Raw genomic sequence first — 26,032 nt, 5'->3', positions numbered from 1 at the left:
TCGGCATGTTGTAAGTGAGCAGTGAGTGCAGGAGGTCCGCCGTAGTATGGAGTTGGGAGATGACAGTCTGGAGCAAGCTCGCCTTCAACAGCCAATCAACGAGATTGGAGAAGACTGGTATTGGTACCCCTGATCTGTGTAGATGAGCTGTGACAACCACCATCACCTTCGTGAACATTCCGAGGGGCACTGGTAATGCCAAATGGGAGCACAGTAAACAAAGTGCTTGTGGTCCACCTTGAACTGTAAGTAAAGTCTGTGGGCAGGCAGGACGGACGGTGGTATGGAAATAAACGTCCTGCAAGTCCAACACTACCAGCCAGTCTCGAGGGCAGAAAGGACATGGGCCAAAGTGAGCATCTTCAACTTCTCCTTCCCACAGAAAAAGTTGAGGGTCCAGAGGTCTAAGATAGGACGCAGGCCTTTGTCTTTTTTAGTGACCAGAAAGTAATGGAAATAACAACCACGTCCTACTTCTGGCACAGGAACTCTCTACTGCCCCTTGGCCAAGAGAGCGGCATTCCATGTGGAGAAGCACCAAATGATCCTGTGATAATCGGCTGTAGGAAAAGTGGCATAGCGGATGGGGTAGTCTTGAAGGGAAGGGAGTAGCCACTTCGGACGATCTACAGAACCCACCTGTCCGACGTGATGGATTGCCAGCGGAGGAGGTGATGGCGAATCCTTCCTCCAACTGGCCGTTGATGGCCCTGAAACATCGGACTAGGAAGGTTTGGAGGCAATGGCAGGGAAGGGGGACGTGGGAGTAAACTGGCCTGCTCACTGGCTCCCTGATCCACGAGAACGCTAGGTCCCACATCTGCGGCCACGCAGAGTCTGGACAGCTTGCATGATTCTGTGTCAGGGCTAAGTGGCGCTTCCGTAGCCATGAAAGGTAGACTGTGGTGGACGGGAGGTAGTCCTGAGGCCCACGGATCTGGCCATAGCTTGAAAATCCTTAAAGCGCTCAAGCCCAGAGTCTACATAGTCCCTAAAAAAGGCGAGTGCCATCAAACGGCATATCCATCAAAGTAGCTTGGACATCCCCCGAAAAGCCAGAAGTCCTCAACCAGGCTTAGCGCATGAGTGCAACCAACGAGGAAACCATTCTGCCCAGTGATGGTGGTGGTGTCCAGTACACAACACGTGGTGAATTTGGCTGCGTCTCTCCCATCCGCACCTGCCTGGGAGAGAACGGCTCGGGCTCCTGTGCAATCGTATTCCAGATGGTATGGAAGTAGAGGCCCAAGATGCAAGCAACATTCACTGACCACAATGCCAAGCTGGAGGAAGAAATCATCCTCTTCCCAAGATGGTCCAACTTCTTGGATACCCTATCTGGGGATGGAGAAGAGAATGCACCCTTTGAAGATGAGGTTTAGACACCCAAGCTTTCAGGGGATGGATGTTGCGTGAGGAAGGCTGGGTCACTCAGAACAGAGCAGTTGCGGCAGGTGATTTTCCTGTCCACAGGGGCCCCTGTGCTGGGCTTGGACCAAGTGCCCAGTAGGACATTACAAGAAAAACAAACAAAAACAAAAAACGTTAAATGTTTATGAAAAGTGTTGTGTCTATATTTCAAGTGGTGTCAAGGAAAGGGCTGAGCGGTTCTCAAGTGTGCAAATGTCCAATTTTATTCCAAAAGGAAGTTTTCCTTATAGATACAGAGAGAAACTGCTGAACATTACACCAAACTTTCCATGAAGTTAGAACTTTACTCAAGCATTTTGCTTTTGTTGTTTCGGTGTAAAAATATTCAGTAGTTATGGAGAACTTAACATTTAAAGAAATGCTTGGGTTCGACAAGAAAAGGTGAAAGCTCAGAAAATGTTAGCGATATCTCGGTCAACAAAAGGATCTGATTGGCTGCCACCATACTGAAAGAAATTATTGTGGCAGCCATTACAGGAGTCCTAAAAAAATGAAAGGGCATAAAGGGTGTAGGATTGTCTCGCTTTCCGCCACCACCAATTCGAGGAACCATGAATCCAAAAATAAATTACAAATAAAAGGAAGAAGAGTCTGTTTTTAAACCAGACCCTGAGGGCAACTGCTGAGGCTTTGAGTAGCAGGGGTTTGCTATCCCAGGTAATAGGGTGCAGGACCTCCATCTAAACCCTGCAGCGTATAGTTGGAGGGTGTAGTTAGCCAGTCACACAATGAAGTAGGAATCATATTACCTGACGCACCGGCCCACAATCGTCCAGCGGCACTCTGGAAAATGAGGTGCATAACACTCATTTTTGTTGAAATAGACAGTGCTCTAGATACTGGTTTCAGGGTATTGTCCTTCTTCAGTGGAGAGTAACACCTTAAATTTGGGGGTGCTAGACAATGGCTTTGTGCAGAGGGGTTGGCAATCAAAGAGGGTTGGGCGCAGTGCCTGCAGTTTGGCACAGAACCTGTGCATGAATGCCAGGCCCTACCCCAAACCCACGGCGGACAGCCATCCCCCCTGCCAGAGACCCAACACCATGCAAAAAGCAAGCAGAAGGCTGTACACAGCAGCCGGGGTTGGCTGCCCTTGAGGGTTATGACCAGGGCCTGGCCTATAGCCAGACCCTGCAGACAACCCCCACTTCATACGGCAGAAGTAAGGCATCTCACGCCATGAAGCACAGTTTCACTCAGCTGGTACAAGTTTTAGTTCTTGGAGACCAATCCCATTGTTTGTAAGTCTCACTTCACTGGGTGTTCTTGCAAAGCACTTAAACAGGCAGACAAGTGGGAGGGGAGGAAATCATTTCATTTCAGGGGAAAAGGCAGGAGCCTACAGGCGCAACAAGAAAGAGAAATCTAGAGTAGCTCCATGGTCGCAGCACCTCCTACACCACAGTTGCCGGACCATGAAGAGCAGAGGCAAAAGGAGCAGCAGAAGAAAGGGTGGTCAATGGAGCTAGCATCAATGAGTGCTTCGGAAGCGAAGCTGCCATGATCCAGTTTTCCTTACTTTATAAATCGAACTGTCAGATCTTTTATCTCTTAGCAGGAGCAATGTGTCCTTCAGCAGCAAATGGTGTCTATACAGAAAGGTGTGGCACACACGAGGAAGCCCCATAATTTGCTCGGGAAACATCTATTTAGTGCTGTTCACAGTCTACATGAGGAAATTAACATTTTACTAAAATTAACAACCCTATACGTGCCCCCCCCTAGCAATGACCACTTAAAGACTTAAAAACAATGTAAAAAAATAAAACATACATTTTTAAACCCACGTAATAGGTGGCTGGGATCTCAATCCAGCTTTAGGTCAATGAGGGCTGTCAGATGGAGGGATTAGGGAGGAGAGAGCTAGGGTGTATGGAGGGTCACTGATGTTTTAAGATCAGGCGTACACAATATAGCATCACTCACCACAATTTTAGCATCACATTTTTCTGACGGGTCTTCATCATCACAGCGTTGGTCCTCACTGAAATATTAGAATAATAGTTATTCCAATCAATAATATTTATTGCCAAAAGATTAAGATTTTACCATGTCAAAACAAGTTCCTGAAACTATTATTCTGTGATTCACGAGTTTTATTTTATCAGCATTCTAAGACCAGCTGCGGCCCGTGCAGGTAAGAGCAGTGCGGTGGGGCCGGGTGGGGTGTGGGGGTCAACGGACTATGACAATGGAAATTTAATTATTTATTTAACTTTCCATCATCAGTTTCAACCCCCTCCCCCCCCCCCTCGCTTTTACCTGCACGGGCTGCTGCTGTCTAATACACAATGTAAAAATAATCTACATTTATAAATTAAAAAAAAGGTACCTGCTACAAGAGAGGCTTTGATAATGAAGTATGCTAATTTTGAATGACATGCAAAGGCTCTTTCCTGATGGCAATGCACAATAATGGATGGTAACTCCTGAGAAGCTAACTTGGAGTGTTAGTCGGAGGTGTAGTGTGCTTTCAATCAGCTTGGCACTATACACAGATAGCAGCAGATCACTAAGGTTGGGAGATGCAGTTCACGGTCTTCTCTGGGCAATGAGATCTCCTTACTAATAAAATCAGCTATAACAGAGGTTCTTCAGACTTTGGGATCCAAATATCTGCCAGTCTAGAGAGAAGTGACTTTGACCTAGGGCTCTTCGCTGCTACACTTGTGAGCTGCTCCTCTTTGGATAATGGAAAAATATGGACCACTATACGCGTCAAGGAACCTGCTGCTTGTGCCAGACCTAGCCAATCCGATAGTGGACATTCTTTGAATTTTAGGGGCTCCCAAGATCAAGAAGCGGCATGACCAATGCGTGACCAGTACATGCAGTGGTAATGGCTAAATGTATCTTGTTCTATTTGAGCATCCCTAAACATGCTGGCACAAGTGAGACCAGGTATGAGATCAAGGCAGATCAAGAGGTGGGCAGCATTCTGGCATAGGCACTATAGCTGCTTCAAAGTGCTGATGAGCTACATTCCGCACCTACAGGAAATACTGTACTTAATCAGGAGGAAAAGGAATTTAAAGCATGCAGGCTCTCGAGGCCACCATGGACGTTCAACAGGCTTTTTAGAATGTTAGCTACTAATGTGTGGGGCACACACATGGAGTCCATCGGATTCTATCACACTCAACTACAATCACCCTCAGCAATATACATGCACTCTCAATGCATGTCAGAGACATGACAGATGTATAGGAACCCAGTTAGAGAACACTAACAGGGAATTTACACGTGGAAGCACTAAGCTGTTCCCTCAAAGCAGGAGAGGTAATATCACTTTTCCACTTACCAAAAGTAGAGTGTACTGTATTTCTCGTCTTGACCAGATTGGGAGGGCCGAAACCCTTGAAAAGGGTGCACTCTGGGTTCCTTTCACCTCAAAGGCCAATGCTGGAGTATCCGAGCCTTAAAACTAAAGGACCATTAGTGGTCTCGCCTGATTGTCAAACTCACTGAGGGAAAACAAACCGGTTTACAGAAAAACAGCAGGGCCCTCCAGAGCAATTTATAGGACTTTCCTCTCAACACTATTAATCTAGTCCTCATCTCTGTGAAGACCATACATGCTCGTATGTTTTTAAATCTGCGAATTATAAGCTAACAGCAAAATAACAATTAGGCAAACGTCTAGCTGTCGACTGCTGAGGTTGACTGTCTAGAATAGCGGTGGCTACTCTGTACTCTCAGCGCTACTGTCTGGGAATAACAGCAATATTACACTATACGTAATCATTAGGTCCAATATCATATCATGGTTCCAAACTCTCTCTTCTCTATTTGAGAAACTCCCAATTCTAGGTGCAAAACCAGAACAGTGCTACATTTCTAAATATTAACCAAGGCTTTCCAGATGTTTACCTCTAGTTACTCTAGACATATGGTGACCGAGGAGCAGTATTTCACACTACACCACAACAAAGGAATCGTCACTCCCTATACCTTAATCAGGGCTTCTGATGAGTCGCCTTCAAGTCAATTCAGCTGGGATAAAAATTTACATTAACATCAGAACATACGCTAGGATGCTGAAAATTATTGTACTTCCATACAATATTTGATCTCCACAGAGATACATCACTTTTGCAATAGTTTAATGAGGTAATACCTTTTAACTCGCCCTTAATGCGAGAGCTTTGAACCTCAAAACTGATTGCTGCTGGGACAATTTCGGAGGTCCATGAAAGCATAAATCAACCTATGTGCATTGAGACAGATGGATATTTTTAACACGTAATACAGCAATATTTTTGTAGGTCTGTTACTGATCTCAGAACCCCGACGGGGTTTAGTTAATGATAGATGTTTTTCTCCACATAACTTCAAAGATTACATGGCATATTTTGGAGGACTAGACTGTACATGATGAAATACTATTTTCAATTTGGTAATATAAGTTTGTAAAAAGGAAAGGAGAAAGAATACAGACTTACTACATGTCGTTAGGTAAAGCATTTTGCTTCGTTAGCGCCCTAGGACGAGGCCATAAGTATACAGAGTTAACCTAGTGGAGCCCTCTGGTTGGGCTGGTTTATTGAAACTATTAAAGTTAATGCTGCCAATAGCTAGTAAAATTGACAAAGATTGTGTGCAACTTTTTTCACTGGTGAAAGTATTTTACAACTAGATGATGCTTGATGCTGGGCATATCAGTTATGCATTATATAAGAACTGTTTTGCAAAAACCTGCTGTGATTAACACAATGAGGTGTGAGGCCAAAATGTGTCAGAAGACAGTACATCTCATTTGGAAATAGAAAAAGCTCAGTCATATCATACTTTGCAGAAGTACTAAAAGTGAAACAGAACATATATCTTGTCTTTGCTTTCTTTTCAAAAGTTCAGTCTTTGAGTCCAGAGTGCTCTTCCTCTTCACATCCATCAACCCTCAAAGGAAGGGGTCCTTACTCTGTCTTATCTTTATTGATTATATAGGCATATAACTACCCAAAAGCCTCCATGCTCCAGTCCCGAGCTCCCCCTAGGTGTATATTCTCCAGGATTCCTCTCCTCCCCAGTTCTCCACTCACCCCTGCTGGCCAGCCAAGACAGAGGAGATAGATAAAAGTTCCAGGAGGCTTATGTATCCCCTAACTGTTCTGCCTCTCTGACTTACATAGAGGAGTGGAGTGCCATCCCATAACCTCCCAGCCTTGGACCTCCTCTGACTGGATACAAGCCTCTTCACTATTTATTTGATTATTTATTAAGAAGTTTTATATAGCGCTGGCCAGACCCGAGGGTATCGGAGCACTTTACAACAGATGTAAAGCAGGAATCACACAAAAAGTCAGAGGTATACATATTTGTTCAGAAGACCCAGGATGCTGTGCAACACTGAGGTTGGGAAGTCCTGAGATAGCCTCTATGAGTACACAATGTCTTCGGCTAAACCTCATTCAGGGAGGAGGGAACGAGGAAGGGATCGGGAAGCGGGGGAAGAGGTAGGTTGTGGTGGAACATTGTCAGGGGGCTGCAGAGTGTAGACTTGTGCGTTTCCGCAGCAGTTCTTGGTTCGAGAAGGCACGGTAGAGGTCTTTTAGGAGTCTTCTGAATTGTACAAAGGAACGGATAGTCCTGATATCAGCTGGGATGGAGTTCCAGATTTTGGGAGCATTTCCAGCGAAGGATCGTGCAGCAGTTTTTTTTGCGTGTTTTCATAGGGATGAGTAGCAGGGTGTTGGAGCTCCTGAGGTTTCTTGTCTGACCGGCTTTCTTGAGTTTGGAGGCAAGGTATTCATTCAGGTTTCCCTGTGTGCAGGGCTTAGTGCGGGAGGCAGGCAGTTCTAAAGCTGGCGCGCATATGGACTGGGAGACATTTTAGTGCTCGGAGTGCGGGTGGTAAGTGGTCATATTTCTTAACTCCGGTGACCATTCTGGCAGCTGCATTGAGAGCTGTTTTGAGGGGAGCTAGGTGGGATTGTGCTGTACCAGTGAGGATTGAATTCCCATAGTCGAGTTTAGAGAGCACCATTGATTGGGTGGCATGTTTTAGGTCCTTGGGCAGGATGAAGGGTTTAATTTTGTTGAGAAGCTTCAGATTGAGGAAGGCGCTCTTCGCGGAGATCTTAATGTGTTTGGCCATGTTCAGTTTTGGGTCTAGGGTGTTTCCTAGGGATTTTACAGAGTTAGCCAGGGTGAGATTCCGTTGAGGGCATCGATTGCTTTTAGCCATTCTATGGTTTGAGGGTCTTCGCCTTTGTTGGAGATGAGGAGGATTTCCGTTTTGTCTTGATTGAGTTTAAGGTGGTTTGTTGATAGCCAGTGTTGGACTTCTCTAAGAGTGTTGTTGAGTCTTTGAAAGTCATCAATGGAGGAGGTTTCCAGGTAGATCTGGGTGTCTTCTGCATATAGGTGGTAGGGATGTTGGCTTTTTTGAGTAGGGTGGTGAGGGGTTCCATGTATATGTTGAACAGGTGAGGGGAGAGGCCTTGGGGGACACCTCTGCTGATGGGGTGTAGGTTTTGATTTTTATCCTTTGGGAGTGAGAACCATTGTAGGACCACCTCATCCGCACCTACTCTATCTTGGAGAGCTTTGAAGAGTAGATTGTGGTCAACTGTGTCATAGGCTGCTGATAGGTCCAGGTGGATGAGTAGGCAGCATTGGTCAGTTTTGATCAGAGACTTGTGGATGTCATCCACGATGTTAAGGATCGCGGTTTCGGTGCTACAGCCTTTTCTGAAGTACGATTGGTGTGGATCTAGCAGGTTAATGTTGTCCATGTGCGGAGTCAGTTGTAGGAGAACACACTTTTCAAGGATTTTGGATAGGAAGGGGAGATTGGAAACAGGTCTGAAGTTGCTCAGATCGTTGGCGTCTTGGCCTGGCTTTTTCAATAGTGGCCTGGCTTGGCAAACTTTGAGAGAGTCTGGTTTGATGCCAGGTTTCAAGGAGCTATTTATGATTTCGCACCAGAGTGGGGCAAGGGAGACTTTCAGTTTTTTGGTCAATTGGGTGGGTACAGGATCGAGGATGTGAGATGCGGGCTTGGAGGCTGAGATCAGTTTAAGAATCTCAGCTTCAGGTATGGGGTTGAAAGATTTCCAGGCTTTCGCGGGGGAGCTTACGTGTGCTGGTTTAGATTACTGGGGTTGGGTGTTTGCAGGAGGGATAGAGGTTGACGTCTAGTGATAGCTCAATCTTGATGATTTTGTCATTGAAGAAGTTGGCGAAGTTGTCACAGGTCTATGGAGGCCTGGCCTGGGGTTGTAGAGGTCTTGGAAGTTTGTTGCCTGATGCTGTTAAAGAGTTCTTTTGGCCTGTTTTTCATGTTTCCAGACCGGTGCAGAAAATTGTGTTTTTTTCGTTGTGTTTTTAGGGCTCGGCCTACGTCACCACGAAGTGGGGCGGAGCTCCGAGCTCCTATTGTTAAGAAAAAGAAAAAAAACGTTTCTTTGGGGCTCGGGCCAGAAACATTCCTTAGTGCGCTAGCGTTTTTTATGGCATCTGCATAGTGATTCATCTTCGCTGTGCTGTCTTTTTAATAGCCTTGACGCGATAGGCTATATGCAATTTTCGTCCGCCATTTTTGGCATTTTCTGTGCGGTTTCGCGCATGGCAGCCCATTAATTTTAATTAGGAGCTGTCAGGGTGCCCGTGTAATGCATTCCAGATGGTGTGATCTTGTTCACCATTCTAGGCAGGAGCATGCAGCCGCTTTGTCATTTTCATGTAGACAACATATTGTAATGCCATACTGCACAACAATATCATAAAACACCCTACCTAATCTATCAATTTATAGCAACACGAGTTAGAAAAATCACAAACCGCGGTGCTTGCTGCTTGTAAAGCAATGCGTGTGCGCCCGGATTAAGGATTCGATTTCCCACCACTAGAGGGCACCATCTGGCCTAAAAAATGATCTCCTGAGAACAAAATGCTCTGGTGAGGCTTTCTGACATGAACGATTTGCCAAGAGCCCGAGTGAGCTCAGCAGACCACAGACGGTCCCAAGACTGTCCGGGCTCTAAAGAAATGCTGCCCATCTATGAAATATGATGCATAAGATTGAAAGGGGCCCTCAAGCGCAGTAAGAAACGAGAATGCCGTAAAACAGAGAAGGGCACATGTTTTTCTCCCAGTCAGTGTGCGAGATCCTATTGACGCTGTCGAGGTGCCACGCTTTCCCATTTGGACTTGTCATCCGTGTCAGAAGTGTCACTCACTGAGCGCTGCGAAGCCACAGCATCAAATAAATAGAGCAGTCTTGTTTCCGGTTCAGCGTTTGTCTGTCTCTCCACCCCCGCCGGCAACCGCTTAAAAACACTTTGCCCGGGGGTAGTTTAGGTTAAAGAGCAGCCACAGCTCAGACGTTGTTCGCAGTTATTTCGAGCCATAAATACATATTTTCACCCCCCCGAGGCCGAGCGCACAGCGGTCAGACGGTCAAGTTTGAGTAAAGGGGACAACGTGTTCGATCTTTACAGATTACGGAAGGTAGCATTTTCCAGTGCGAACCATGTATTATAAAATTTAACAACGCACATCACAGTGATGCTACATTTATCAAAACACATTGCTGTATGATTTAAAATCATTTATTGCAACTGAATATTTCAGTGAAAATAATCGGCTGAGCTTGTGGTAAATTTAAATTACCTATACGGAATTTCTATGCGGTAAAGTTCAATAAGAATAACTCAGTCAAAATAAATGAGAGGCAGAGTCCGTGGCATCTGAGTTTATAAGGGTTTTATTCCTTAAAAAGGAATTGGTTCGAACCAGGTATCATGTTCCATCACCACGAAGGTTCAGGAAGGGATAGACAATGCTTTATTAACAGAATATCATATATATAGTCAATGCATATAGTGGTTGTAGGAAGGTACCTCCTGACTATGGTTGCCCCCAACTTTTTGCCCTGTGTTTTAACTGGTTTTTGACATAGTCGACCTGGGGCCCTGCCAATCAGGACCCCAGGCCTACTGCTCTCTCTGTAAAATGGATTCCATGTACCCTAGGTGCATTTCCAATTGGTACTGGGCCACCCTATCAGACCCTGTAACTCAGGGCATGGGTGTACCCAGGGCTGCCAGGGGCTGCAGCAGGTATTATGCCACCCCTGGCTGGCCTCTTAAATTTGACACAACTGGCTGCATGACAGCTGGGGCAAAGTCGTGTAATCACCCTTTGCTGTAGGTGTAGTATACCTATACCTAACCCTAAAATGGACACACAGATTCCTATCAGTCACTCCTATGGCAGGCCTTGACAATCCTGAAGGCAGAGTGCTTGGAATCGTGTGAGATGGTGCTCTGGCATGAGCTGAGCCTGTCTGCAGCTTGCGGAACCAAGTCCTAATAGCTGTTCCAGGATATCGCATACCATATACTCTTAAGTGCATTATAATCCTCGCGGTTAAATGCTAACTTTGGTATTGCTTTATCAAAACATGTCGAGTAAGGTGTCATACGAATTGGAATACTAACCCCTCGCCAATTCTGGCGACGGGGTTAGCATTCCACCCTTCTAGAGGGACACGACATGTATGTAACTGTGAACCCCAGTTAAAGTTAACTGAAGCCTCAGCTCCACAAAATGGATGCTGCCACCACAGACACGAGTCTGACCTCCTGCTGCTGGGAGTCCTTCCAGCGAGGGAGGCTTGGACAAAGGGTTTCCTGTCCGGGGCGGTGCTAGCACCGTCCCAGACATGGTTTTGTGTATCCTGGGTAGGCAGGGCTTTTCAGGAAGGTGACTGCTGAGTGGCACCCCGGTGCTCACTACGCATAGGCCGGTCAGAACCAGTTCCAGGGGCACACCAGCCCCTGGCCTGGGGAAAGTCCGGCATGGCAGAGGGGTGTAACCACCCCCCTCCTAGTCCCACCCATAGGCAGGACCTAGTCACCGGGTCAGCTCCCTTTTTTTTAGTATAAAGATGGGAGCGGGCCCCCTGTTAAAATTAGATCATCTTTGGAATCAAGACACGACTTTCTGCGAAAGGACTTCAAGATTTCTTCCTCAAGATTCTCCCTTGTGGCTAAGGAGTAGTCACCCTGCATCAAGCGGGCACCATCCTAAGAACACTGCGGTCTGCTGCAAGTCCTTCTTCACGAATCCGACGACCCAGCTCGACGAGACCCGGCTTCCCTGGCACCTCTGACCTCTACTCACCTCTACAGCAAAGCTGAGAACCGTGAGTGCGACGAGACCTCGAGGGACCGACGATCGCCAAGACTGCACGACTTCTTTGTAACAAGCCCACCGAGTCTTCCACTGGTGAGTGCTTTGGGGTCCGAGAAGCCCCAACCCTGCGCAGCACCAGCACCCAAGATCAGCCTCCCTGCATCTCCACGATCTGCGTGGGGCCCTTCTGCTGTTTGCTGTGCACCGCGTTGTTTGGCTACTAGCCGGCTGGCTTGTGGCCTTCTGAACGACGCCCGACGACATCACTGCTGCTGGTCTGGTTGCTCCAGACTGGCCCTTGCTTCCTTCTTTAAGAGAGGCACCCCGGACCCTCCTGGTCCACCCCAGACGCCATTTTAGGTCCACCGCGTGGGCTTGAATTTGCCAAGGCTTTGTTGCCCAATCCTGGGTCCAGCGACGCCGACAGCTTCTATCTTCGTGGGACAGCTCGCTCCTCCATCCTGGTCGCCGACAACGCCTCCTGGTCCGTGAGATCTCCGAGCACCGCGTCACCCACTCGCCTAGTCGAGGTGGCTACCATCCGGTGCCCTCCTGGTGCCCACTGACTACGGGCTAGTAGTCACGAACTTGGTCCCCTCTGCTTTCAGGTGTCATCTTCCTTCGATCCAGGCTTGGATCCATCGAACTTTCTTCACTGGTCGCCTGCCAGCAACTTCTTTCTTCCAGGCTCCTGGTCCGTCAACGAGGATTCCCGACGTCCTTTGAGTCCTATGCAGCTGCAGCCCCTGGGCTAGGTAACTTCGGCATTTCGGTGCCCCAGCATAGCCTCAGTATCCAAGGGTCAGAATCCACTTTCGTTTTCTTCCTACCAGGTCGGGTTCGCCCGAGAACACTAACTTTGCAATTCCTAGCTACCATAGACTTTGTCCCGCATCTCGCGTGAGAGTGCACACACTGCACCCGAGTCCCCTGGGTCTCCTAGAAGTAATCTAACGATTCTATGGTCAAGTCCTAGCGATTCCAAAGCCTATTAGTACTGTACTTACCTGCTAGTAATTTCGCATTCAACTTTTCAAGTATATGGTTTTCCGTGCCCCTCGGGCATTTGTATATACTGTGCTAACTTAAGTATTTTTGTAAGAGTTTTGGTTCGTGCTTAGTACCCTGTCCTCATAAAGAGTACAGGGCTGTTGTGATTCTTAATAAATAACTGTTTATTTTCATAACACTTGTGTGGTGTCCTTTCACTTGGTGTTCAAGGGGTATATGTGGTATAACAGCTGGCTTAACACGCCCTCTCGAGTCTTTAGCCTTAGACTGCTCGTATCCACGCTACTAGGATAGCTGGTCTATAAGGTTGACTTACAACCAATCATCAATAAGGGTTGCTGGACTGATATAGTGTTCACTAGAATAGTGAGCACTGCATATCAGGCCCCCTTCTCACATTGGTGAGCAGCGGTTGGGATTTGAGCTTGCTGTTGTTTTACCACACGTATCCTAAGAATATCTTGCTGAAAGATCACATAAGTACTGTTAGTACATATAACTAAGCTTAGAATACTCTGAGTTCTACTGAACCAGCTGTTGCAGCTCCTCAAGGCTTAGCACACCTTGGCTGCAACTCTTAGCAAGGGATCAGTAGGGAAACACATAGTGTAGGTAGGTGCATCACTTACACCACACTAGAATCAGCATGTCAGACAAAGGAGGAAACTCTGAGTATCCCCTTGTGTCAGTGGACCCTCCACAGGTCCTTACTTCAAAATATGCTGCTCTTAGCTTCCATGAGATGAGACAAGTGTGTACCCTCAGGAAGCTAAAACAGGGGTCTAACCCCACCACCTCCTTTCTGAATGGTCTCTTAGAGGCTTATGATGCCAGTAGGGCTGGTAACCCAGACCCTTCTAATCCAGAGGGGAGTTTGCCCTCCTTACAGGGACCCTTTGATAGCCAGGACCATCCCCTCCAGGAAGCAGATGATGCTGAGGATGAGGATGAGGACCAGTTGTCAGGGGATGAGGCAGACAAGGGACAGGTAGAAGTCGTTAGACTAACCAGGTCCAACTTAAGCAAACATGACAGTGGTACTGGGGGACCCCTGGGGCCACTATCAGGTCAGCTTAACATTGGGAATGGACGAGCCAGATCTCTATCAAGAGGCTCTGGCAGATCCCTTCAAACCAATGGCTCTCACAACTCTTCTCAAAGAGGGATGACATCCCCTCAGAGGAGAGTGTATGAAGCTAAAGAAAGGGCAGCCAATCTTAGGATTGAAAGGGAAGAACTTGCCCTGGCCAAAGAAAGGCTTGCCTTTGCTAGAGAGCAACAGTTAAGTGGGGTAGTCCCCACTGGTGGCAGCAATAAACCTAGCAATAGGGAAAGGAGTTTTGATACAAAGCACCTGAATAAGATAGTGCCCCCCTTTAAAAAAGGGGATGACATCCACAAATGGATTACTGCTTTGGAGAGGGCCTGCACTGTGTAGGGTGTTCCCCAAAGTCAGTGGGCAGCTATCTTGTGGCTCTCCTTTGATGGTAAAGGTAGAGATAAGCTCCTCACCACAAGGGTGGAGGATGCTAACAATTACCAAATCTTGAAGAATACACTGGTTGATGGGTTTGGTTTAACCACTGAACAATACAGGATGCTGTTCAGAGACACCCAGAAAACTCAGTCTCAAGATTGGACTGACTTTGTTGATTGTGCCACTAAGGCTTTTGAAGGCTGGCTACTGGGTAGTAAGGTTACTGATTTTAAAGGATTGTATAATCTAATTATGAGGGAGCAAATCTTAAATAATTGTCAGAACCAGTTATTACATCAGCACCTGGTAGACTCTGATCTGACCTCTCCACAGGAATTGGGTAAGAGGGCAGACAAATGGGTCAGAACCAGGGTTAGGCCTAAAAACCAGGGTGGTGACCAGAAAAAGGAATCAACCAAGCCTCAAGAGAAGGGTGGGGATAAATCCACAGAGAAGACTTCCCAAGGGCCCCAAAACTCCAACAAGGGTGGTGGGTCCCAGAACACTCCTTCAGAACAGAAGAAACCTTATTGCCATACCTGTAAACAGGTGGGCCATTACAAAAGTGATGCCAAGTGCCCTAAAAATAGCAATAAGGAAAACATACCCCCAAGTAACACTCCCAGACCTCCTGTTACCACTAGTGGTAATACCCCAGGTGGTGGGAGTGCCCCCAAGAATGTGGTGGGCATTACTCTGGGCCAACAGGAGGACTATGGCCTAGCCAGGTTCCCTGACCACACTCTTGTCTGTGAGACTGGCATGGGGTTTGCCAACTTCACTACTGGACCCCACCTTTTGGGAAAGTGTAGACAAGAGGTGTTAGTGAATGGTCAGAAAGTTGAGGCATTCAGAGACACAGGGGCCAGCATCACCATGGTGATTGACCATCTGGTCCCCTCTGCTCAACTGACCCCTGGTTTTACTTATCAGGTGACAGACATTCATGGAGTGAAGAGAAGGCATCCCATGGCAGTAGTCAAACTCAGCTGGGGTAATGTCACAGGGCCCATGAGAGTGGCAGTGACAGATAACCTACCTGTAGATTGCTTACTGGGGAATGACCTGGAACTCTCAGCATGGGCTGAGGTGGAGCAAGAAACTCACTCCAGAATGATAGGCCTATCCAGACAGGTTAGTGGGGCAGTAATAGCTACAGCCCCAGTCCAAGCACCATTCCTCCCTGAAAAGGTTAGAAGGGCAGTGGTAGCCACTGCCCAGGCTCAGACAGACTTTCCAGAACAGGATAGGAGGGCTGTGACAGTCACAGCCCAAACACAAACTGAGTGCCCTCCTGGAAAGGTTGGCAAGGTTGAAATGGTCTCAGCCTCTACTCAAACAGATAGTGAGGTTGTGAAGCCTGAAACAATGGATCACTCCACTCAAACAGAGAGCATTGAGGAGGAAGAAGAGTCTTCCCCCTCCCAGACACTAGGTGAGAGCCAGCCTCCTCAGGGAACTGACTCTACCCCTGTTGAAGGAACTGCCCCAGAGGTAGTCAGGCCTAGCCTGGCAGAGCCCCTGATGGCAGTGGACCCTTCCCAGGTGGGACCCAGTCTGGAGCAGGTAACCTGCACCTCTCTACCCTGCCTCAGTCAGCCCAGGGCTGAAGAGACCAGGGAGGCCAGTGGTGGACCCAAAAGGGCCCCCTGTCCAAAAGAACCCCTTAATCAGCAGATTAGGATCACTGAAGCTGGTAACCCTAGCCAAGTGAAAATAGAACAGACTCCTGAGGGATCCCCCTGAAAAGTAGTTAGGGAACTCCCCCAGCTGGACACTGTTGGGCACAGCCAAACATGGGGCCTAAAAACCCCAGACCTGACCTGTCCCTCCAGTAAGCCAAACAGAGGGACTCAGCCTCCAGCTTTAGGTAGCCAGAGGCTGACCCTGAGAGCTCAGTGCATCTCAGCTAAAGAAAGAAGGGCACACATGATGAATGGTGATTGGAGGAAGTTGAGCCCAAAGGTAGAGGAGCCTCACTTCAGTACTCCATCCCAGCATCAGCCTTCTTCTTTCCCAAGACACACCAAAGGCAGAGATTCCCTATGGTGGAGACCCTCAGATACCCTTAGGGTGAGGGGTTGCCTAGTGGACCATGACACAGGGGGAAACCAAGCCAGAGCTGGTCCTTCCTTATATGGCCACTTAGGTAATAGAGGCTTACCTGGACAAGGATAGCCTTATCTCCTTTCGTTTGGGGGGGAGAGGGGGGGGGGGTTGTGTAGGAAGGTACCCTCTGACTATGGTTGCCCCCAACTTTTTGCCCTGTGTTTTAGCTGGTTTTTGACATAGTCGACCTGGGGCCCTGCCAATCAGGACCCCAGGCCTACTGCCCTCTCTGTAAAATGGATTCCATGTACCCTAGGTGCATTTCCAATTGGTACTGGGCCACCCTATCAGACCCTGTAACTCAGGGCATGGGTGTACCCAGGGCTGCCAGGGGCTGCAGCAGGTATTATGCCACCCCTGGCTGGCCTCTTAAATTTGACACAACTGGCTGCATGACAGCTGGGGCAAAGTCGTGTAATCACCCTTTGCTGTAGGTGTAGTATACCTATACCTAACCCTAAAATGGACACACAGATTCCTATCAGTCACTCCTATGGCAGGCCTTGACAATCCTGAAGGCAGAGTGCTTGGAATCGTGTGAGATGGTGCTCTGGCATGAGCTGAGCCTGTCTGCAGCTTGCGGAACCAAGTCCTAATAGCTGTTCCAGGATATCGCATACCATATACTCTTAAGTGCATTATAATCCTCGCGGTTAAATGCTAACTTTGGTATTGCTTTATCAAAACATGTCGAGTAAGGTGTCATACGAATTGGAATACTAACCCCTCGCCAATTCTGGCGACGGGGTTAGCATTCCACCCTTCTAGAGGGACACGACATGTATGTAACTGTGAACCCCGGTTAAAGTTAACTGAAGCCTCAGCTCCACAAAATGGATGCTGCCACCACAGACACGAGTCTGACCTCCTGCTGCTGGGAGTCCTTCCAGCGAGGGAGGCTTGGACAAAGGGTTTCCTGTCCGGGGCGGTGCTAGCACCGTCCCAGACATGGTTTTGTGTATCCTGGGTAGGCAGGGCTTTTCAGGAAGGTGACTGCTGAGTGGCACCCCGGTGCTCACTACGCATAGGCCGGTCAGAACCAGTTCCAGGGGCACACCAGCCCCTGGCCTGGGGAAAGTCCGACATGGCAGAGGGGTGTAACCACCCCCCTCCTAGTCCCACCCATAGGCAGGACCTAGTCACCGGGTCAGCCCCCTTTTTTTTAGTATAAAGATGGGAGCGGGCCCCCTGTTAAAATTAGATCATCTTTGGAATCAAGACACGACTTTCTGCGAAAGGACTTCAAGATTTCTTCCTCAAGATTCTCCCTTGTGGCTAAAGAGTAGTCACCCTGCATCAAGCGGGCACCATCCTAAGAACACTGCGGTCTGCTGCAAGTCCTTCTTCACGAATCCGACGACCCAGCTCGACGAGACCCGGCTTCCCTGGCACCTCTGACCTCTACTCACCTCTACAGCAAAGCTGAGAACCGTGAGTGCGACGAGACCTCGAGGGACCGACGATCGCCAAGACTGCACGACTTCTTTGTAACAAGCCCACCGAGTCTTCCACTGGTGAGTGCTTTGGGGTCCGAGAAGCCCCAACCCTGCGCAGCACCAGCACCCAAGATCAGCCTCCCTGCATCTCCACGATCTGCGTGGGGCCCTTCTGCTGTTTGCTGTGCACCGCGTTGTTTGGCTACTAGCCGGCTGGCTTGTGGCCTTCTGAACGACGCCCGACGACATCACTGCTGCTGGTCTGGTTGCTCCAGACTGGCCCTTGCTTCCTTCTTTAAGAGAGGCACCCCGGACCCTCCTGGTCCACCCCAGACGCCATTTTAGGTCCACCGCGTGGGCTTGAATTTGCCAAGGCTTTGTTGCCCAATCCTGGGTCCAGCGACGCCGACAGCTTCTATCTTCGTGGGACAGCTCGCTCCTCCATCCTGGTCGCCGACAACGCCTCCTGGTCCGTGAGATCTCCGAGCACCGCGTCACCCACTCGCCTAGTCGAGGTGGCTACCATCCGGTGCCCTCCTGGTGCCCACTGACTACGGGCTAGTAGTCACGAACTTGGTCCCCTCTGCTTTCAGGTGTCATCTTCCTTCGATCCAGGCTTGGATCCATCGAACTTTCTTCACTGGTCGCCTGCCAGCAACTTCTTTCTTCCAGGCTCCTGGTCCGTCAACGAGGATTCCCGACGTCCTTTGAGTCCTATGCAGCTGCAGCCCCTGGGCTAGGTAACTTCGGCATTTCGGTGCCCCAGCATAGCCTCAGTATCCAAGGGTCAGAATCCACTTTCGTTTTCTTCCTACCAGGTCGGGTTCGCCCGAGAACACTAACTTTGCAATTCCTAGCTACCATAGACTTTGTCCCGCATCTCGCGTGAGAGTGCACACACTGCACCCGAGTCCCCTGGGTCTCCTAGAAGTAATCTAACGATTCTATAGTCAAGTCCTAGCGATTCCAAAGCCTATTAGTACTGTACTTACCTGCTAGTAATTTCGCATTCCACTTTTCAAGTATATGGTTTTCCGTGCCCCTCGGGCATTTGTATATACTGTGCTAACTTAAGTATTTTTGTAAGAGTTTTGGTTCGTGCTTAGTACCCTGTCCTCATAAAGAGTACAGGGCTGTTGTGATTCTTAATAAATAACTGTTTATTTTCATAACACTTGTGTGGTGTCCTTTCACTTGGTGTTCAAGGGGTATATGTGGTATAACAGCTGGCTTAACACGCCCTCTCGAGTCTTTAGCCTTAGACTGCTCGTATCCACGCTACTAGGATAGCTGGTCTATAAGGTTGACTTACAACCAATCATCAATAAGGGTTGCTGGACTGATACATAGTGTTCACTAGAATAGTGAGCACTGCATATCAGGCCACCTTCTCACAGTGGTGATGAATGCAGAAGGCGTAACAGCTGAGAGAAAAGAGATAAGAACACATGTGCGTAACAGAATGCGTGCATGAGGGCGTACACGGAGGTGTGTGCTGGACAATGTCATATGAAAGTGTCACAGGTAGGTGGATCCACAGAGGAATCCTGCAATGTCAGCAGAAATACATGGCAGAGATGCGCGCGCAGCAGCATGACATGTGATTGACGTGGAACTGGAGGGTGAAGGGGACTTGACATTTACGCTATACAGGGAGACAGAAGTCTGGCGTGTCAGAACAACCTAATCCCAAATCATATCTGGTATCTTGTGTTTGAGGAACTGTATTATCTAGAAGGAAAGGTCTCTCGGGCAGAGGCTATTCTATACTGACTGCTAGTGCGTGCATATGTGTCTACGTGTCTATGTGAGATGCGAGGGGCCATGGGCCTACCATGGTAACAGGAGCAATGAATTACTTGCATGGAGACAGAAAGGCCGGGCCCTTTGCTCTGCAGCTGGGAAGATGTTTTCCTAAATCACTAGACAGGAATGTATTTTTTTCGAGGAGCGGAGCAGATAACTTGAAGGCAAAATACAATCTTGGCAGGCAAGCAGGTCGAGCCAGGCACCGCTCGCCGCACAGGGAGTAAGGCAAGGGTCATGGAAGCGGCAGGCTGCAGCTTTCAGAGACAGAAGGCAGAAAGGGCTCGATGGCAGGAATCAGGGCCTAACTCGCCAGAGCCAGAAAAACGTGAAAGTGCACCATGTAAAGACGGTGGCAAGGCATACTTAGGAACTGAATATTCGACCCATTCATGGTGGATCTGAAAGAGGACATGTTAACGTTGGACGCAAATGTATTTGCGTCTTCATAGCTGGTTGTGGAGGGAACATACATGTACTTGAAGCACGTACATGGAGCCGTTGGGGTCTACGTTAGGGGACACAATTGACCATAAAAATTCATATTACCTCATTCCCTCCTTGTCCCCTACGGACCCTTCATGATATATCAATCCTCATTAATCTATCAATCTGTTCATGTAACATCATTTGCTCTTCTTTCTTCTTACGGTATTTTGAACGTGGACTTGAATGAGGAATACATGACGTGGCGCACAAGCCGCATATCGCTGGCCCACATTGCAGACATAGACAACAACTGAATACTATGAGAAGGGCAATTCCTAGGAAGGATAGGACTTTCCATCCCCAGGCTGATAACACGCTCCAGAACCAACCGGACTAAGTCCAGGTGCCTGGATTCTGGTGTATCTGACTTGCAATCTTGTGAAGACGGGTTATGGCTCTATATACTGATGGCGCGTTTTCTGGAATGAAAACACAGCAACTCGATCCGATGACTCTACAAGCTCCGCCCCTATCGGCCAGGATGACGTCAAGGACAAGACGATTTTAAAAACAACAATCCGCATAGCAGACTGCTCCTCCGTTAAGTTGCCTAGGGCGGAAGTAGTCTCATTCACTACTGCTTCGAGGGTTCTAGTTAATTTACGTATCAGTTTACTATTAAAGACAGCACCTAAATAGGGAAAGAAACCTTTATTGAAGTCTGTATACTGCTCCCATGCCGTTTCAGTGTAGTCGACAATCGGGAGATCTCTCTTGGGTCTAACGTGTACTAGATGGGAGTCCCTATGATAATCAGGAGGGGCTAGGAAAACAGGTGGCAGAAGGAATGCAATGTAACAGGTACCATCCCAATCTAGAGGTAAGCGTATATATGCGGTATGACCACAAATGAAATAGGAATGACGGGAAGCTTTAAATGTAGACTTGCCTTTATCACTGAATTCGATCACAGTAGTACATCTACTATGACCCAGGTGTACTGAACCATTCTTTCTGACACATAATTCACCTTTTACTGGTAATACTGACATAGCGGGCAAGACTGGTTCGGTTTCGGATTCAACATTCAGAATCATGAGGTTAAGTGTAAAGTTACCTAATCCATATACTTCGTTTTCTAGATCAGTCCCTGTCCTTTTGGGAAGACCCTCCTTGTCAGGGAAACATACTTTATGCAGAACGGTGTTCAGGTTTCCCCATACCCAGTTGCCCTGGTAAACTACGGAATTGGAATCTAAGGAGTTCATTAAACTAAACCATGCACCACAGGAACCAGTGTGTGTGAACGGGTACGGGAAGAGGGGCAGAACTCCCTTGTATTTCTGATAGGGAGGGAGTCGGCCACATATCCAACAATTAGTAGCATTGCTGGTCTGATAGGAATGATGTAACATACTAATGAATGTATTGTTGCGCAGCGCAAGTCGGTAAGACAACTCATGCGGGGGCAGTTCACTGAAAGTGTGCTCGGCAGTGATATTTAAGGAAGAATGTGCACGCTTGAAAATAGGATAATATATATGTAACAGTATACTTGCAGCAATAATCAAAAGACTCAGAAAAACATAATCAATAGTGTCACAATACAGTGACTACGAAGTGATTTACAATATTCACGTTTCTTGAGCTGTTTCTGTCCATCTCTCTCTCTCTATTGGGGTCTAGGGGATACATGTCAGAAACTTGTCTAACCGATTCACCTAGGGGAGGACTTAAACAATTAAACTGTCTGACTTGCTAGACCTCAACTTTAATTTATACTCCTGAGAAGAAGTTTTCTCTACCAGGGGGAGTTTTGAGTCAGTCTGTGGAGGAGGGCAGGGCTGGGAGTCTAAGTCTGGCGGCAGTCCATGGCATTTTTTAACATGACTCGAGTGAAGCCAGCCCTTACGGCCCTCGACTTTAATCGCAGTCCTTGTAGTCAATAGTACTAGCTTCGGCGCCTGCCAACGGGGCTCCAGCGGACTTCTCCTGTCGAAGTTCCTCACGAACACCAGGTCCCCCGGAACAACCTCATGTGGCTTCACCTCGGTGTTGTTGGGAAAGGCTGCAGCAACCTGTGAACGACATGATTGTAGTGCAGACATCAAGGAAGCAAGGTAATCTGTCAGCATGTTACAGTCAACATCAGTAATTTTTCTCGGCAGAGGCGTCCCCCACATATTCGGTGGCCTACCAAAGACCACCTCGTACGGGGATAGCCCTGTTCTAGAGTGTGCGACCATTCTCATATAAAAGAGTGCAACTGGTAAAGCTACTATCCAGTCGACACCTTTCTCTCTACAGATCTTGGCAAGACGAATTTTCAGAGTCTGATTATGACGTTTCACGAGACCTGCTGCCTCGGGATGTCGGACACAGTGGAATTTCCATTGATAGCCTAGCAGGAGTGATACCTGCTTCATAAGCTCGGACGAGAATGGCTGACCGTTATCTGAGTACACGATACGGGGCAAACCATACCTGGGGAAGAATTCACGAACCAGCTGCTTGGCAGTGGTCGGAGCAGTGTAATCTGGGACTGGATATGCTTCTGTCCAATGGGAGAGTGCACATACAACTACGAGGACATATTTGAATCCTCGACAACGTTCCATCTAGATATAATCCATCTGGAGGACTTCAAAAGGATGATCGGGAGGATGAAATCCACTTTGCTCTATGGGAATGCTTTTACCTGGGTTGAACTGACAACAGATCATGCAAGTACGGACTTTTTGTTTGGCTGCTGCTCGTAAATGTTTATTGAACCAGAGGTTTTGAATACGGTCTAACATGGCTTTTTCTCCTAAATGTGCAGGACTGTGTACTGTGTTAATGATAACTTGAACCATAGAGTCGGGGAGAAACCATGTAGATTTTCCCTTCGTCATCCATCCCTGTTCTGTCTGGATCCCTCCTAGTTCAATCCATTTCTTGATTTCGTCTGGTGTAGCATGTGTCTGTATGTCAATTACATCTAGGGCGGGATCCTTAACTGTCATGCAATGTGTCGGTGTCGGGACTATTGTCTTTGTCAGATCAGTTGTGTGAGTCTGAGTCTGAGCTGTATGCTTGGCTGTTCGGTCTGCCAGGTCGTTACCCTGGGAAATGATATCTGTGACTTTCGTATGTGCCTTGCACTTCATAATGGATATCGCTGTAGGCAGATGTATTGCGTCTAACAGAGCTTGAATGAGGGGACCGTGCTGAATTTTGGCCCCGTGAGAGGTCAAGAAACCTCTCTCTCGCCAGAGTACACCGAAGTCGTGTACGACTCCGAAAGCATAACGTGAATCTGTGTATATGTTAACTCTCTTGTTCCTTGCTCGAATACAGGCTTGTGTCAGAGCGATGAGCTCTGCTGCTTGAGCTGACAGGGTGTCAATACAATTCGTTTCTATGACTTCAGTTTCTGTCGTGACTGCGTAGGCGGCCACTAATTCTCCTGTACTTGTTCTCATGCATGAACCATCCACATAAAGTGTCAGGTCTGGATCTGGTAATGCGGTATCTGTCAAGTCTTGTCTGGGTTTCGTCGTGATGGTAATGACTTCAATACAATCATGTGCCAATGGATCTGTCTCACTTAATGGCAGAAGTGTAGCAGGGTTCAATGTATTACAACGTCTGATTTCTATGTGTGGCTGAAACAATGTCAATTCATAACCTGTCAGTCGTGCTATAGTCAAGTGCTGAGTCTGTGTTCGGTTTAAAAGAACTTCCACGGAGTGTGGAACTTGTACTGTCAATTGGTGTCCTAACACTATGGAATCACTTTGTCTGATTGCTAGAGCTGTTGCTGCTACAGATTTCAAGCACGCAGGCAGAGCCTGGGCTACTGGATCCAATGTACTAGAAAAATAAGCACATGGTTTGTGTGAACCTGCTTGATCCTGAGTGAGTACTGACAATGCGGTACCTTCACGTTCTGTGACAAAAAGTGTAAAAGGCTTACTGTAACATGGTGTCGCTAAAACAGGTGCTTGACATAAGGCTTTCTTTAAATCGTCAAAAGCTTGTGTATGTTCCTGAGTCCAAGGGAGGACAGTCGATGTCGCTGCCTCCTGGGTTGTCAACTGTATGAGTGGTTTCGCTAGAAATGCATACTGAGGGATCCATTGTCTACAGTAAGAAGTGAGGCCTATAAAAGCCCGTACCTCCTTTTGTGTCTTGGGTTGTGACATGTTTACAATTAACTGGATACGGTCAGGTGTTAGCGGTCTCCCCCCTTTGGACAGCAAGTGCCCAAGGTAAACCACTTGCTGAACACAGAATTGCAGCTTCGAAGGGGACACCTTGTGCCCCTTGTCAGCCAAGAAATGCAAAACCGTCAGTGATGCTTGCTCACATTCAGGTTCGCTGCGGGCGGTGATCAGTAGATCATCGACATACTGTAGCAGGGCAGTGTTGTCAGGCATGTGTATACTGTCAAGTTGTCTTTTCAGTGCTTGGCTATAGATGCTGGGGCTTTCTGTGAATCCTTGAGGTGCGCGTGCAAATTTGAAGCTTCGACCACTTAAACAGAATCCGAAGAGATGTTGGCTTTCCGGATCAATTGGGACACTAAAGAAAGCGTTCTTCAGATCAATTACAGTAAAGAACGTTGCTTCGGAATCAATGGCAGTCAATAGAGACGAGATGTCTGGGACCACGGGATACTGTGGTACAATGCATTTATTCAGTTCTCGTAGATCGATCACTAATCGATAAACTGGGGGTGCATTTGGATCAGTGCGTTTAAGAATTGGAATGATAGGGGAATTACATAAATTTGAGTCGGTTTCTACAACCACTCCTTGTGCAATGAGCTCGTCAATGATTTTCAGTAAAGCCACTACAGCATCTGGGGGTAACTTGTATTGTCGGATTCGTGGTAGTACTACTCCTGGCTTGAGTGTGACTCGATATGGTGTAATGTGCATACAACCTACATCAGTGGGGCCTTGTGCCCATAAATGTGCAGGAACATTCTGTAATCTGGGATCAATATCTCTCAACACATAGTGACCCTTGAAGTCACGCAAAAACAGTCTTACTCCTTCCGGAGAACAGCAAATCACAGCTCCTAGAGCTTTCAGTGTCTTGAACCTAACAAGTTTTCTGGACATGATTTCGTTAATAACAAATCTGTAGTGCGAGACAACGGACCAACTAAAAGAGGTACTGGTTTCGATACTTCATTTACAATAGGTTTGCCTGAAAATCCAAGGTTAACATTCTGGGAGCCTGAGAGGGGTGCCCCTGGAACCTCGTCGTGACTTATTGTCGTCCTGCTTGCCCCTGTATCAATCAAAAACTTTCTATCTTTTCCTAACACTTGGCTATGTACGTAAGGACCCTCTTGATCTACAGGAACCTCAATAAGAGGCAAGCCAACTTCCCTCTCTAGGCTGTTTCATGTGTATCGCTGATAGTCAGGATAATCTGTTTGGGCATACTGGTACATCTGCTGAGTTGCATGTTGTGTTGCAATCGGTTGTGGCTGTGGTACCGCTACGGTCTGTACTGTCTGTTGTGGAGCCTGCATAGGCTGGATATTCTGTGGTACTTGTTGTTGGACCTGATCCTGTCTAGGTTGACGCGGTCTTTCTTTAGTTTTACCTGTAGCTATATTGTGTTTCAAAACTGCACAATCGTTTATATAGTGACCTGGCTGTTTACAATAGTTGCATGTCCCTTTAACAGGAGCTGCTGAATTATTGGACTGTGTCATGCCCTTTTTCTGACCGTCAACTGGAACTGACTGGGCTACTAACATTTTCATTTTCGTATCTTTCATACGTCTTTGTTCGTGATCATGTTCTTCTCTAATTCTGTTCTGGTGGTACTGTAACATTTGTAACATTTGGGAAGGCGTGTTTGCTTGCCAGGTGCTCTCGACTTTCAGTACACGATTCTTAACTTGGGGCAGGGAATTCTCGACTAACTTGGATACAAAAAGGTGTGGATATGACTCGCTACTTGCTTTCAGGCCACTATTAATAATAAAACATTTCTCAAATCGGGAATAAAAATCACTAGTGTCTTCATCGGGTTTCTGTTTGCAGGCTGAGATTGCATCCCAGTCCTCCTTTTTCGTTGCTAATAAACGTGGCAATACTTGTACTAACAATCCTGGTAATGCTTTAGTTTTATCCCCAAGCCCTAGGCCTGGGGTTCGAGTATTTTCTTCGTTCTCTAATGCAGCCCA

General features: G+C 47.5%; 1 protein-coding gene across 1 annotated transcript in view; it reads right to left on the bottom strand.

The window, feature by feature from the left end:
* Nucleotides 1-26,032, bottom strand: part of TAF1D (TATA-box binding protein associated factor, RNA polymerase I subunit D) — a 146,660-nt gene that overhangs the window by 5,526 nt on the left and 115,102 nt on the right. The window contains exon 5 of the mRNA XM_086954588.1: nucleotides 3,358-3,415. Coding sequence (XP_086810714.1) covers nucleotides 3,358-3,415 — 58 coding nt within the window. The remainder of the gene's footprint in view (nucleotides 1-3,357; nucleotides 3,416-26,032) is intronic.

Source organism: Lissotriton vulgaris, chromosome 2_1 (assembly GCF_964263255.1).
Source record: "Lissotriton vulgaris chromosome 2_1, aLisVul1.2, whole genome shotgun sequence".
NCBI classification, from domain to species: Eukaryota; Metazoa; Chordata; class Amphibia; order Caudata; family Salamandridae; genus Lissotriton; species Lissotriton vulgaris.
This window is presented reverse-complemented; position numbering and strand designations above follow the sequence as displayed.